The sequence below is a fragment of the Lycorma delicatula genome, chromosome 10, assembly GCF_047948215.1.
Source record: "Lycorma delicatula isolate Av1 chromosome 10, ASM4794821v1, whole genome shotgun sequence".
Lineage (NCBI taxonomy): Eukaryota > Metazoa > Arthropoda > Insecta > Hemiptera > Fulgoridae > Lycorma > Lycorma delicatula.
In genome coordinates this window covers 94,437,780-94,454,793 of record NC_134464.1, presented here as the reverse complement: position 1 = coordinate 94,454,793, position 17,014 = coordinate 94,437,780, and the positions used below count along the sequence as shown (strand labels likewise).

At 30.8% G+C, this 17,014-nt stretch overlaps 1 protein-coding gene across 7 annotated transcripts in view; it reads left to right on the top strand.

Moving 5' to 3' along the window:
• Positions 1–17,014, top strand: part of LOC142331434 (uncharacterized) — a 46,501-nt gene that overhangs the window by 23,598 nt on the left and 5,889 nt on the right. For all 7 annotated transcript variants that reach the window (XM_075377331.1, XM_075377327.1, XM_075377326.1 and 4 more), the window contains 3 exons: positions 445–573; positions 3,845–3,993; positions 11,492–11,624. In XM_075377331.1, coding sequence (XP_075233446.1) covers positions 453–573; positions 3,845–3,993; positions 11,492–11,506 — 285 coding nt within the window. In that variant the 5' untranslated portion in view covers positions 445–452 and the 3' untranslated portion in view covers positions 11,507–11,624. The remainder of the gene's footprint in view (positions 1–444; positions 574–3,844; positions 3,994–11,491; positions 11,625–17,014) is intronic.

Genomic DNA, 17,014 nt, shown 5'->3' with positions numbered 1-17,014 from the left:
CCGTGCCTGTCCATCAAAGGATCAAAGGGCAACATCAGTTAATTACTTCTAGTTGTTTTTTTTCATCTTATGACAATCATTTATGATATTTTCTAACAGATCACATTATTTAAATGGCATACACCATAATTATAGGCAAATAAATAAATTAGTCTTAGTCTAATTTCAGACAAATTTTAACACAGCACCATTAATTTTTTATCCAAATAATCAACTAATACAGATTAAAAATACCATAAAGTAAACCAGTCCCAAGACATTAATTAAAATCTAATTAACAGCAATTATACATTTAATAGCATTTCTATACCTGCTTTCTGTAGCGCATAAAAAGAATGAATCTATAATAATGAATTATCTGTAACAACATTAACAATTTACTTAAATTGCACATAATTATTATAATTTAAAAAAATTATAACAATCTATTTAAATATTTTACAGAAACAAGAATGAACAATAAAAAAGAAAACAAATATACAAAAACACTTTCAACAGTTAAAATTTTACCAACTCGACCATCTACAGCTAAAGGAGCTATATTTCCATCAAGTGTAATTAAAGTCAATACAAGTAAGTTAAAAAACAGAAATACCAATTATGAGAGTATATAGCAAATATTTATATATTTTTTTACTATAGACGGTCCAATGAATAAATTTTTAAATATACAACATATAACATGAAGCAGACATAGGTTAAAAAGTGCAATATTTCTCCACTTTCTGCAAGAGCTACATAACAACTAATTTTAAGGGATATTTTTATCAGATTGGGAAATATTTTTCCACTTTGACAGATTAATTCACAAAATTTATATGATAGTTCTATATATATATCTAGAACAACTTTCTTCATAAATCTAGGTAAATCTACTGGATTCACCTTTTCCTCAGAAAAATCAAAGCGCATTTGCTTTTCCTGTTTAAGGAAAAGCATGTTGATCCTCAAATATATTTACACTGTGAACTAGTTGAGGCATGCACACGGGTTAGATTTCTAGGAGTGTGGTTTGATCAACGTCAAATGTAAGTAATGCATTTGAAGGAGCTTTGTAAAATGTTTTAAAATGTTAGACATGCTGAGGATTCTATCTGGCAATGGCTGCTTAGCTTATTCATTGCCAGGAACAGCCGAGATCTACTGCTCCACTAGGCATCAGAGCTCAGCGCCTTTTCTCAGCTCTAGGTATACAATTACCTCCAGTCCCTACTGTTGCTCCATGTTATTGCTCACCTTGGCAGCCTTCGCTTATTAATTACTGCTTTGATCCATGTCAGTATAATAAAAAGAATACAAATCCAGTTTTATTGCAAAACAAATTGTATGATATTATAAATAGCTTGTCTATTTATAATATGATGGCTCTAAAAACGATAATTCTGTTGGTGTGCTTTTGTGGTTGGCAATAGGCAATAGATGTTTAGTCGCCCCATCATCACCAACATTTTTATTCTGGAGCTGTCTGCTATTAATAAGGCCTTAATTATAATTAGCCCAACATTTTGACTACTTATTTGCTCGGATTCCATGAGTGCCTTACACGCGATTAGTGATTTATACTCCAGACACCCTGTTGTATGTGACATTCAGTCTGCTATTTTGCAGATGACTGGTCGTAATACAACAGTGAGTTTCTGGGATCCCCAGCCATATAGGGATTTCAGGCAATTAGCACACAGATAGTGCTAACCCATCAGAGTTAGGTAAGTTTTTATACTTTCTTTATTCTATTATTTTATCTTTAATGTTTTGTCAACTTTGTCTGTGATATTAGTTTTGGGTTTTATTTTGCCTTCTTGGCTTTAGTAAATTTTTATTATATGATTAATATTACATTTGCACCTTTTATAGCTTATTATTTCGGAGTTATATTACCCTTTTAATAATACCTACCGGGCGATGATAACGCCCTAGCGTTTTTCACCCACAAACAACCAAAAAAAAAAAAAAACAGATAGTGCTTGTTTTCAGCCAACTTTTACCAATTTTGTTGCTTCTAACAATCTTGTCTGTATCACCACATTGCTTCTCATGTGGAATTAACCAGCAGGAGGAGGTTATTATGTACTATTCACGAATAGGGCACAGTAGGCTTACTCAGGAATATTTGATGACGCAAATGGATGCACTCCTTTGTTCTTGCTGCGACTACCAACTAACAGTGCACCACATCCTTGTGGCCTGTATCTATTGTAAGGCATTGCGTTGTAAGTTTAATCTAGGGGCTAACATCCAACATTCAGAGAATAATGAAATGTTATCTTATGTTTTACGGTTTTCTAGTTAGTTTCAGCTGTTAATGACAATTGCCTTAAAGCAGATGGTTACTGTATTACTTTGAGATATATAATGCAATATATCTTTGTTTATTGCAAGAAATATATTGTGTCCAGGCGATGCGGAAGTGTTTTCCACCCAGGAAAAACCAAAAAAAAGAACAACTTTCTTGAATCATTCCTTATTCATAATTGGTAACTGAATCCCTTGTTCATGTAGGAAATATACCTGCAGTTCATGACATCACTACCAGAATGTTTTTAATTAGAATTCAACAACAGTTTGAGCAGGAGAAATATTGAGGAACAGGTAGTGCTAAAATGTAATCTATCCAACCAGTTATATAATGTCAGTTGCTTAAATGTGAGCAACTCACATCTGTGTAGCAGATCGTGCTACCTGATCTGCTCTTCAAATAACAATATTTCATATAATCTTATATATTTCATAATTTGAAATATATAATATTATTAAGGTAAAGTCAGGAAAGATTGTGATTTAACTACTTTGTTCCCCTTGTATGATGCTAATATGAGAGTATGAAAATGAACAGTAAGTAAGGAAATAATAAATGATCTTCGACCACTTATGTGTACTTATAAGGTTAAAACTTACTACAGTATTAAAATGTATGGTATTTGTAACTTTCTGGATGAGATTTTCTAATGAAGGCTTTTAGTTTTACTTAAGTTTCATCCATAACAGATCAAAATCAATAACAGACCATTTTTTTCAATAATATTTAACAGAAAAACCAAATACTTAGATAAGCTACATTATTTTTTACTTACATTTATAATAATAATTTAGAACAATGTAATAAAACAGCAGAAAATTGGTTATTACTATGCTACAATCGATTTTTTCAGATCTGGCTGTGTGGAGAAAAATACACTGTAATAAAAATTGACTGATTATGTAATAAAACTAATGGAATCTAAGGAGCAAAATGATGAAAAATGGGATGAATTGTACCCCTAGCTTGATAAGAACACACCAGAAATATATAAATTTCCTAAATCTAGTTATCAAAAATCAACAATTAATTACAAAAAAGTTATTCATAACTTTTTCTCGAATCCTCAGATTTCAGAGCCTCTACCAACTTATTAAGAAAAGCTTATTTGAAATTTAAACTTTTGTAATGAGATATTTAACTAAATTGTGTAATAAAATGTTTTTAATACACAAATGGATTTTTAAAATATAAAAAAACATTTTTTATACTATAAATAAAATAAATATATTATATGTATTATTATATTAATTATAATAAAATTATATTATATATTATAATAATAATAATACACAAATTAAAAACTTTATTTATTTAATATTATATTATAATAAAATATTAATAATATTATTATATTTTTTACATTTTATTATAAATATTTTTTGTATGAATACTGTTCTTCACATGTCAGGAATGTCTCTAGATTATATTAACAGCCTCTAAGCAATGACTCTCAATGAATACAACACCTTAGTACTATAATAAATGTATTAAATCATTACAAAAATAAAATGTTTATTAAGTGGTAATAAAATGTACCTATTTCAGATAAATCTCAAAGGGTTCATGAAAATAATGACTGTAATAATATATCACAAAAGCAATATGAGGGTGGTAGAATTTCACAAGTAAACAGGACACAATCATACACTCATCGCAACTGTGTGTCAAATCAAGTATTTGAAGAAAAAATGAAAGTAAGTTACTTTATAATAATATATACATGAATTACTTAAATACAAGTCCAATATATACAATAAGCATTCTTACTAATGCACAATAACATTAATTAATAGCATAATAATGAATTATTAACATATGTACAAGGCACAATCAGGTAGGCCATTGCCCAAGATACCAACTAAAGTGAGTGAAGAAATCTATAACAATGGCATTCATTGGCTTAAAGGTTTTAATTCATCATATTGCATCATTATAAGTATCAAATAAATTTTTCAGCACTCGCTTATTTATTAGTTTTTTTTGTCTTCAGTCATTTGACTGGTTTGATACAGCTCTCCAAGATTCCCTATCTAGTGCTAGTCGTTTCATTTCGGTACACCCCCTACATCCTACATACATAACAATTTGTTTTACGTATTCCAAATGTTGCCTGCCTGCCCATTTTGTTCCATCTACCTATCCCTCCAATAATAAAGCAACTATTCCAGGATGCCTTAATATGTTGGCCTATAAATCTGTCTCTTCTTTTAACTATATTTTTCCAAGTGCTTCTTTCTTCATCTATTTGCTACAGCACCTCTTCATTCCACCCATCTGATTTTTAACATCCTCCTGTAGCACCACATTTCAAAAGCTTCTAATCTTTTCTGCTCAGTTACTCGGATTGTCCAAGTTTCACTTCCATATAAAGCTACACTCCAAACATATACTTTCAAAAATGTTTTCCTGAAGTTTAAATTAATTTTTGATGTAAACAAATTATATTTCTGAAAAGGGCTCGTTTTGCTTATGCTATTTAGCATTTTAATATTGCTCCTGCTTTGCCATCTTCAGTAATTCTACTTCCCAGATAACAAAATTCTTCTACCTCCATAATCTTTTCTCTTCCTATTTTTATATTCAGTGGTCCATCTTTGTTATTTCAACTACATTTCATTACTTTCATTTTGTTCTTGTTTATTTTCATGTGGTAGTTGTTGCGTAGGACTTCATCTATGCCGTTCATTGTTCCTTCTAAATCTATTTACTCTCAGATAGAATTACTATACCATCAGCAAATCATAGCATCTTTATCTTTTCACCTTGTACTGTTACTCCATATCTAAATTGTTCTTTAACATCATTAACTGCTAGCTCTATGTAAAGATTAAAAATAACAGGAATAGGGAACATCCTTGTTGGACTCACTTTCTTATTATGTCTTCTTTCTTATGTTCTTCAATTATTACTGTTACTGTTTGGTTCCTGTAAATTTTAGCAATCGTTCTTCTATCTGTATTTGAACCCAAATTTTTTTAAAATGTTGAACATTTTATTCCAGTCTACATTATCGAATGCCTTTTCTAGGTCTATAAATGCCAACTATGTTGGTTTGTTTTTCTTTAATCTTCCTTCTACTATTAATCTGAGCCCTAAAACTGCTTCCCTTGTCCCTATACTTTTTCTGAAACCAAATTGGTCTTCTCCTAACACTTCTTCTACTCTCCTCTCAATTCTTCTGTTCAAAATTCTAGTTAAGCTTTTTGATGTATGGCTAGTTAAGCTAATTGTTCTGTATTCTTCACGTTTATCTGTTCCTGCTTTCTTTGATATCATGACTATAACATTTTTTTTTTAAGTCTGACGGAATTTCCCTTTTTTCATAAATATTATACACCAGTTTGTATAATCTATCAGTCACTTCCTCACTTGTACTGCGTAGTAATTCTACAGGTATTCCGTCTATTCCAGGAGCCTTTTTGCCATTCAAATCTTTTAATGCTCTCTTAAAATTGAGATCTCAGTATTGTTTCTCCCCTTTCATCCTATTCGACTTCCTCTTCTTCCTCTATAACACCATTTTCTAATTACTTTCCTCCGTATAACTCTTCAATACATTCCACCCACCTATCATCTTTGCCTTTCATATTATATATTGGTGTAACATCTTTGTTTAGTACATTAGATTTTAATTTATGTACCCCAAAATTTTCCTAACTCTCCTGTATGCTCTATCTATTTTATCAATGTTCATTTCTCTTTCCACTTCTGATCACTTTTCTTAAATCCACACTTCTTTCGCTAGTTTGCACTTCCTGTTTATAGTATTTCTTACTAAAAATTATCTAAATTTTAACACTAGTATAAGTTTAAAATGTCAAAAATAATAAATTAACTTATTCAAAAAAATAAAAATTAAATGGATAACGGCTTACATTAGCGTAAATTGCTAATACAAGGGGATGGTTAAACTTGGAAAAGTCTCTAACAGTGAATGACTAAATAAAATTTAGATAAAAATGATTTACTTAATACTAATCACTACTTAATTTATAAAACAGCTCCAAAGTAATATGCTTTGTCTATTTTACCAATGTTCATTTCTCTTTCCACTTCTGAACACTTTTCTTTAATCCATTCTTCTTTCGCCAGTTTGCACTTCCTGTTTATAGCATCTCTTAATTGCCGATAGTTCCTTTTACTTTCTTCATCCCTAGCATTCTTATATTTTCTATGTTCATCCATCAGCTGCAATATATCGTCTGAAACCCAAGGTTTTCTACCAGTTCTCTTTATTCTGCCTAAGTTTGCTTCTGCTGATTTAAGAATTTCCTTTTTAACATTCTCCCATTCTTCTTCTACATTTTCTACCTTATCTTTTTTACTCAGACCTCTTGCGATGTCCTCCTCAAAAATCTTCTTTACCTCCTCTTCCTCAAGCTTCTCTAAATTCCACAGATTCATCTGACACCTTTTCTTCAGGTTTTAAACCCCAATCTACATTTCATTATCACCAGATTATGGTCGCTATCAATGTCTGCTCCAGGGTAAGTTTTGCAGTCAACGAGTTGATTTCTAAATCTTTGCTTAACCATGATATAATCTATCTGATACCTTGCAGTATCGCCTGGCTTTTTCCAAGTGTATATTCTTCTATTATGATTTTTAAATTGGGTGTTGGCAATTACTAAATTATACCTCGTGCAAAACTCTATAAGTCGGGGTCCCCTCTTTCATTCCTTTTGCCCAGCCCGTATTCACCCACTATATTTCCTTCCTTGCCTTTTCCAATGCTTGCATTCCAATCTCCAACTATTATTAAATTTTCATCTCCTTTTACGTGTTTAATTGCTTCATCAATCTCTTCGTATACACACTCTACCTCATCATCATGGGCGCTTGTAGGCATATAGACGTTAACAATCGTTGTCGGTTTAGGTTTTGATTTTATCCTTATTATAATGATTCTATCACTATGTGTTTTGAAATACTCTACTCTCTTCCCTATTTTCTTGTTCATTATGAAACCTACTCCTGCCTGCCCATTATTTGAAGCTGAGTTAATTACTCTAAAATCACCTGACCAAAAGTCGCCTTCCTCTTCCCACCGAACCTCACTAATTCCTACTACATCCACATTTATCATATCCATTTCCCTTTTTAAATTTTCTAGCCTACCAACCTTTTTTAAGCTTCTAACATTCCACGCTCCGACTCGTAGAATGTTATTTTTTAATTTTCTAGTGACCCCTTCCTTAGTAGTCCCCACCCGGAGATCCGAACGGGGGACTAGTTTACCTCCAGAATATTTTACCAAGGAAGGCGCCTCCATCATTGTTATATAAAAATGCAGAGAGCCACATTTTATTGGAAAAAAAGCAGCTGCAGTTTTCCATTGCTTTCAGCTGCGCAGTACTCAGAGGACTGAGTGATGTTGATATGGCCGTTTAAGTCATTGTGACTCACGCCCCTAACAACTACTGAAAGAGCTGCTGCCCTCTTTCAGGAATCATTCCTTAGTCTGGCTCTCAACAGATACCTCTCCGATATGGTTGCACCTTCGGTCCAGCTACTCTGTATCCCTCAGCACTCAAGCCCCTCACCAACGGCAAGGTCTCATGATTCATAAGGAGGTTAAAACTGATATTCTATTTAAATTATAAATATTTAAATACTAAAATAGTTTTTAAATTTCTATTTGTTTATCTAAACCTTGACTAAATTTATGTAAAACTGTATTATCTTCAATTTTAATAATGCTCTCGATGATTTCAATCACTGAATCTGTTAAGTTAACTAAAACAAGTTTGTTGCCCTAATACTATAAATAATACTAAGTCCAAAGTTGATGAACAGCAGTTTGAATGGTTTTGCTTTATTACAAAGTCAGCTTCCATGAATATTTGAATTTGCAAAATCAGTTAGTATTCAGTTCCATTTTCTTTTTTTCCTCTTATAATATAATGTTAAGAATAGCAGTTTTAAAGGTAAAACAGCAGAACCTGTTTTAAGGTTTTAACAATATGCACATAAATGTCACTAGCCCTACCCAATATTAGAACATACCATTAGAACAAGAGTTTCGAAGAGTATTGTTTTGTCCGATTAAACTTGTAAATTCAGAACTCCTGATTTCAAACAGAATATTAAACCAGTTTTTCAGTCTTTATTACTAACTCCAAAATTTAAAATTCTTATTTTTTTCAGGCAATTTCAACGACTGGGTAAATTTCCACAATTTGTTTAAAGATTCCGTCCATGAAAATTCCCACTTTTCTCCTGAACAAAAACTGCAGATTTTAAGGACATATTTATCTGGTAATGCGCAAGTTGCTTATGATATTTTAATTTCTAGGTATGACAATAAGCGCTCTCTTTAAATAGCTTTTACAGTCGTATAAAATGTTTCCAGTTCGATGATCGTAAAAATTACCTCTCTGATTTTAAGGCAACGTACATTTCTTACATCAATGCGTTAAAAAGCCTCAACATAAATTTAGAAAATTTTCTTCTTTTGCAGCTAGGTTTAGAAAAAAAAAAATCCCCGCAAATATTCGACATGCAAATATGCAACACTCATCGTAAACTTTGGGAGACCGAGGAAGTTACGTATACACAGCCTCCCAATCCGGATGATCAACGGTGTGAAAATTTATTTCACACTACAACCACTCGAACTGCTGAAGGACGATATGTTGTCTCTCTACCATTTGCTTCAGATGCTACGGCTGTGGCTAGCAACCGTAACAGATCATACAAAATTGTTCCTCAGATCTATTCTTTCAACTCCGCATCCTCATCCCTGGAAAACTCTCCTTTTGACATAAATCACTCCTCTCCCATCTCCTTATTTTCTTGATAAATTTTCATCTTTACCTCATCTGTTAAATGTCATTGTTCATATTTTCAAATTACTTTCCAAAATTTACAAAAAGATTTTTATTTATTTTGGTCCTCCGATAATCCGTATCTTGCCCAACGTATATCACAATCGTGCCCTCACGATTGTGAGATTATATTTTGTGCAAGTGAATATCAAGATATTAATTTTATTCTTTGTACAGTAATCTGTTAAACTTTGTTATGATAGTCCAGATTACTTCCTGTGTAAGTGAATAGCAAGATATTAGTGTTTTTCATTGAACTGTAATCACCTGCTAAATAGTAAGGTAAATCGCCCGTTAAATAATAAGATATTATCATTATACTCTGTATTATTATATACTTTGTGTATGTAAAATAAACATTAAAGGTAACAAATTTACCTATACTTTACAAAGGTTTGTTGTATATAAATTTCGCACATGGAGATTTTGTGCAGTCTTAACAAAACATTAAAATGTGATAATGTATTTATGTATTGTATAAATATGGTTATGCAATTTTGATTTCATTCTGTTAAAAAATAAAGTCCAATATTCTTTTGGCAAATATGAGCTATGTGTAATTTTATTTTTGTAACTTGCCCCAACAGTTATATCTCTTAGCTTTATTTTAAACGCGATTAGTTAAAACTGTTTGAAGTATTGCACAAAAGCTCTAATTTTTATCTGAATTCATTACGGGAGGTGACTTAAAAGTACGAGACCAGAACTCTATAAGGAGGAACAATTAGAAAATTTGGTTAAGTTTCAAATTATTTGAATCTATGAACTGATAGTCGATAGCTTCAAGCCCTAAATGAATAGGCCTATTTAATTAAAATCCAGCATACTTTGACCGCATTCTAAGTACATGAATGCCTAACTCAAAAAAGCTGCTAGTAATAACATAAGCCGATGCAAACGTGAGATTCACAACACTAGTCAGTAAAGAAGACCACAAGAATGACTATGAATGTTGTAATAACTGTTTCAAATATATTATTAAATTATAAAAATATTACTTTTTAAATTTGATTTGCCATTTAAAAAATAGATTGTATCAAATTTTCTTTGTCAACTATCATGAGCAAAAACAAGTAAAATTGCCATTGAAGTTCCCCAAAACTGAAAAAGTTTAAGCAATCTCTGTACTCGAGTTGAAAAATGTTGTCTACCGTTTTTTGGGATGAAGGGATGTCATTTTGGTTGATTTCATGGATTGTGGATCAACAATTACAGCTGACGTTTACTGCAAAACGCTTACCAAACCGAGACGTGCGAAACTGTTGTTTGGCGTAATCCTTTTTCACGACAATGCACACACTGCTGCCTTAACCAAAAAGACTATTCAAGATTTTCTTTGGAAACTTTTTGACCACCCTCCACATAGTCCTGACCTTGCATCTAGCGACTACGTCTTGCATTTGTAAAAGTGGCTTGGAAATGACAGTTTGAAAATGACTAACTCAAGGCTACCATTGTCAACTGGTTCAATTCCCTGGGGTGAACTTCTATGCAGAGGAATTAAAGAATGCCTGCACCGCATATCTTTAATCCCTCTGCATTACAAAAAGTGCTTAGAACTGAATGGCGGTTATGGGGAAAAGTGAAGTAGATTTGTAGTAAACTAAAACTGTAAGTAAAAACCTTTTCTCACGTTAATGATCAGACTGCCCTTACTTTATGAATATGCCTCGTAATTACAAAATGAAAGTTCCTGTGACACCATCAAATAATATATCGTTATTGACAAACTCACTCGAAATTTAATGCACAAAATTGAAAACAACCACAGTGGCATAAACAAACATACAGTGGAACTGAAGTCAGATATTACACTACTTGTAACACTCTCAAGGTATGTTAAAGGGACAATAATTGTAGGTTTATATTGTTGCTGAAATAGAAGTTCTTCTGGAATGCACTTCTATCCAAAGCTGCATTAGTGACTATCAGAGTTTTTGCTCTCTTCCAAACTCTTGGTATGTTCTAATATTGGGTAGGGCTAGTGACATTTATGTGCATATTGTTAAAGCCTTAAAACAGAGATTATTGCAGACTTTGTCATACTTAACCTAGATGACAGCAAATCAGTATTTCATTTCATTGCAGTAGAACAGTCCATTTGCTATTCATTAGACAAATAAAGCACCATACTATATCTATCCAGGTTTTTTTCTTTCTGTGTTAAGCACATTAGTAATCATGCAATTGCTTCTAAGGGAGATATTTTGGGTTACCCATGGGTCAAAATATTCTTTGTTTTAAATAGCATTTTTAAGTTTAAGGATGCTTTGACTATGGTGGTGGTGAATTTATTAGAATAAATTTAGAAATTAACTACTTTAGTTAATTGTATTGTCATTCTAGTTTTTAATTTGCATTCTAGCATTATATCAAATGATGTCAACAACTGTGTCAAAAGATTAAATGGGTGTGTTGTAAATGGAAAAAGGATCAGAGTTAACTTATCAACGAGCAGAAAGTGTCACCGACCTGCTATGGGTGATCTTGAACTTCAGGTATAGTATAGTTTTGAAATACAGTCAAACTATTTCTGGTAGTCAACCTCTCTGTAATCTAAAATTGTTTTTAAGACATAAATGGTTCCAAAAAAATATTTAATTTAATCTTTATTGTAAAAAGTAAAATTCTTTAATAGGTCAATACCAGTTTTCTTTAATTAATTTATGTTTTCTTCTTTCTCTTTTGAATTTTTTTTAAATTGTTAATAATTGTGATTATATTACTAACAATAGTACAAATAATTGATAAATATACAGTTAGAACTGGTCTTGTACATTAAGTCCAGACTACAAAAGTTCTCCTTCATTTTTTCTCATTCTTCAATTCATTAAGCTGGAAATAAAAAAAAATAACACCTATTTATAAATAGCATTATAAAAGATTTATTTATCATAGTGATTATAATTACTTAATTTATCATGGAATGTGGTTTTAGCTATAAGAATAATCTTGGTAAGCAGATGGAAGAGAACTGAACAGAACCCAAGTGTGTCGAAAGGTTTTCTATCACCCTACATATTCCCAGAACCTGAACGTTTGTTCCTTCCATATCATTTTCACCCTAATACACTTTTTACTACCTGACAACTAACCTATGGGCAATCTGGAAAAATCACAAATTTCAATGATATCTCAAATATATTTACTAAACATTGTAGAAATAACACCTGATATAGAACAAACACAGTATTCTACTTTGGAATAATCATGTGTAAAACATTCTGGTATTTTACATTCCCATTATAAAAGATTAACACTATATAAACTGAATATGTTTAATGATAAAGTAAAAAATAATATTAATTACAACCGGAAGGTCCTGGATATAGAAATATGGTAAATAAATCAAACAATAAAAAAATTACGTAAAAAAGAAACCGATAAACGAGAATATTACAATATGTAATACAATATATAAAGATTAACACCATTCATGGTAAGAAAAGCAGGAAAAATTATGTATAGATCTATATTATAATATGATCTATAGAGCATATATAAAATTAAGGAAATTAAGAGAATTCAAATCTGAAAATGCAAAAAAAAATAACGGTTACAAAATCAAGCATATAAATAGAACGGGTTAAACAAACAAGCAGAGAGAAAAAATACAAAAAATATTTATATGATACACCTTCTGTAATCCATAACACTCTGAACAAGAAAAGCCTGGACCAGAACATATTGAGAAAGCGTATGCAACAACATAGCGAAACAGTTTGAAGAAACCTTTGTACGAGTATACTCACTTTTAATTAGCAGAGAAGGAACAAAATATGCTGGATAAACTATTTATAAGAAATATAGTTAAATATAGGGGGGCATTTTATTATATTTCACATTTCTCAAACAGATGAAACATGAAAACTTTGATAAAGTTTACATAGCCTCTTACTATTTTGATATTAATGACACATACTTTTAGGAATTTTTTTTTACTTAAAAAAAGACCTGACGGTGGTATTTTAAAAACTCATTATTCTTAAAGGATAAAGAATATATGAAAAAAGAACATCTTTTAACTTACATCTTAAAATTAATTCATTTTATTTGACTAAAATACATATGAATCTTTTTGGCAAAAAAGTTACCTTTTTTGTAATGCCTAGCAAAAATTAATGTTATTAAATTTTAAAAAATAACTAGTTTTTGATGCTAGCATGATAAGTTTTTTTAAATATATTTAACAGTATATATACTTAACCAAAAAAAAAAAATATATATATATATATATCAGCTGGTTATAAGCTTATCAATTAAATTAATAAAATGTATTTAAATTACTATTTTAAATATGAAAATAACAATGATTATAAATTTATCTTTTACAAAAATGAATTTGTTTATTTACTGGTTACTAATATTATTTATTTTAAAAAAATGTCATTGAAAACTATTATTTCGATTACTTACTTATTTTTGATTTTTACTACAAATTTTTTTCACAACTATTTTTTAATATCATAATTAAAAAAGAATAATAATAAAATGTGAATAGATCCGATGTTTAATTGAAGGATCAGAGAGCAAAATGTGGTGCTGATAGACATCTCAGTGCTGAAGTATGCAAATATTATGCAAACAATTGGCAAGAAGAAATTGGAATATCAAGATCTCAAGATTGAGGTCAGCAGGATGTAAAGCATGAAGATAAAGATAGGGCCAAATATATCACGGCCTTGAAATGATCCCAAGGACTTGGAACAAAATCTGAAGAAAGCGCCAGGGAAGTTGAGAATAAAGGACATAGCGCTTAATGGTACAGCCCATGTTCTGAGGAAAGCATGGATTGAAAAATACATTTTTCCTACATTTTGTTTCTCTTTGTATTATTGAATTTTTGTGTGTGTATGTGTTATAGTGTAGGTGATTTAACCCCACAGGAGGGAGGTATTAGTGGACACATTCCCTTAAGCATGCTGGTTTCGCATTGGAGAGTGACCATCCCCTATCAGACTTCATCGCTTTGCAAGTCTGTTAAATAAGAATATTAACAATATCTGTTTGATCGCTTTGGTTTATCAATGGTGACCACTTTTGAAAGTCAACTGACACTGCAATTCTGTTGTAATTCTTTCTTCCTAATAAATTAAACTAAAATCTTACTGTTCAAGGTAAAAATTTTTTAATCTTTTCATTAATTATTTTCCACTTTACTTAATTTTCAAAATTTGAAAATATTATGTGAAAATCAGATACTAATACATTAGATTTCCATTTAAAATAATACAGATGGGCACCAAAAATGTAGTCTGTCAATCTCCTGAAAATATTATTAATAGTTTGGTAAATTATAGAATCTGATGTAAAGGTCCTTTACACATCCTTTATATATGTTTAATGATGTTGGCAGTGTGTTCTACATGGATGTTGTACAACATTTTTCATCAATACAAAAAAAATGTTGATAATTACAGTTTAGCATTAAAATTGTTTCTATAATTTTATTATAGTCGGTTCATAGATCTGTAATGGCTGGGTTTAAAGAAAAATATCCACAACAAAAATGTCTTAAAATATTATTCTCTACCAAAAAATAAACAATAAAAACATAATAGTTTCAATCTGAAATAAAGAAGTTAGAAAGATAAAGATATTGAAAGAAGGGTGAAGATTTCAAAAATGTTAATACTATATTTTTAATACAAAGAAAAATAAAGAGAAGGTTCTCCATAAAAGTTTTTCAAAGAACTTATAGTTTCTGAGATAACAAAGATGGCCACCTCAAGTTGACCATCTCTATTTACATGTACAGTATATAGTTACATACAATTTATTTTATAAAAATATAAACCTAAATAGTAACTCTATAAACATAGGGGAAATATAATTAAAATTTATTTAATATAAACATAACTGAACACTTAATAAAAAAATAATGTAGATTTAAAAATTGAAAATTCCATAAAAATATTAAAACACATAAATAACAGAAAAGATATGAATAGAAAAAAGTAATTATTCTTTATACGCGTTTAAAAATAATAATTTTTAAAATGCGAATATAAGTTTTCTGGTGAAGATATCCCAAAAAAAGACCATCAAAACATTAAGACAAAAAGAACACACATATGCAAATAATATACATTTATAAAAAAAAATTATTTATCCAATATTACAATTTTTTTTGTCTTCAGTTATTTGACTGGTTTGATGGAGCTCTCCAAGATTCACTATCTAGTGCCAGTTGTTTCATTTCAGTATGCCTCTTACATTCTTGATCCCTAACAATTTGTTTTACATATTCTAAAAGTTGCCTACTTGCACAATTTTTTCAGTCATTTGACTGGTTTAATGCAGCTCTCCAAGATTCACTATCTAGTGCCAGTTGTTTCATTTCAGTATACCTCTTACATTCTAGATTCCTAACAATTTGTTTTACATATTCTAAAAGTTGCCTACTTGCACAATTTTTCCAATCTACATGTCCCTCCAATATTAAAGTAACTATTCCAGGATGCCTTTATATGGCCTATAAGTCTATCTCTTCTTTTAACTATACTTTTCCAAATGCTTCTCTCTTCATCAATTTGCTGTAACACCTCTTCATTTGCCACATCCACCCATCTGATTTTTAACATTTTCCTACAGCACCGCATTTCAAAAGCTTCTAATCTTTTCTTTTCAGGTACTCCGATCATCCAAGTTTCTCTTACACATATTTTATTGCTAAACATTTTATTCCAGTCTACATTATCAAATGCCTTTTCTAAGTCTATAAATGCCAAGTATGTTGGCTTTTTTTCTTTAATATTCCTTCTACTATTAATCTGAGCGCTAAAATTGCTTCCGTTGTCCCTTCCCAAAACTAAATTGGTCTTCTCCTAACACTTCTTCCACTCTCTTCTCAATTCTTCTGTATAGAATTCTAGTTAAGATTTTTGATGCATGAATAGTTAAGCTAATTGTTCTATATTCTTCACATTTATCTGCTCCTGCCTTTTTTGGTATCATGACTATAACACTCTTTTTCAAGTCTGACAGAACTTCCTTTCTTTCGCAAATATTACACACCAGTTTGTACAATCTACCTCTCGCTTCCTCACCTGTACTGCATAGCAATTCTGCAGGTATTCCATCTATTCCAGGAGCCTTTCTGCCATTCAAATCTTTTAATGCTCGCTTAAATTCAGATCGCAATATTATTTCTCCCCTTTCATCCTCTTCAACTTCCTCTTCTTCCTCTATAACACAATTTTCTAACTCATTTCTTCCGTATAGCACTTCAATACATTCCACCTACATATCGACCTTTCCTTTCATATGATAAATCGGTTTACCACTTTGTTTCACACATTATTAGATTTTAATTTGTGTACTAAAAAATTTTCCTTAACTCTCCTGTATGCACCGTCTATCTTACCAATGATCATTTCTCTTTCCACTTCTGAACACTTTTATTTAATCTACTCTTCATTTGCTAGTTTGCACTTCCTGTTTATAGTATTTCTTAATTGTTGATAGTTTCTTTTACTTTCTTCATCACTAGCATTCTTATATTTTCTATATTCATCCATCATGTGCAATTTATCCTGTAATATCCAAGGTTTTCTATCAGATCTCTTTCTTCCGCCTAAGTTCACTTCTGCTGATTTAAGAATTTTCTTTTAACATTATTCCATTCTTCTTCTACATTTTTACTCAGACCTCTTGCGATGTCCTGCTCAAAAATCTTCTTTACATCCTCTTCCTCAAGCTTCTTTAAATTCACCAATTCATCTGATAATTTTTCTTCAGGTTTATAAACCTCAATCTACATTTCACTATCACTAAATTATGGTCGCTATCAATGTCTGCTCCAGGGTAAGCTTTACAGTCAAGCTGATTTCTAAATCTTTGCTCAACCATGATATAATCTATCTGATACCTTGAAGTATCACCTGGT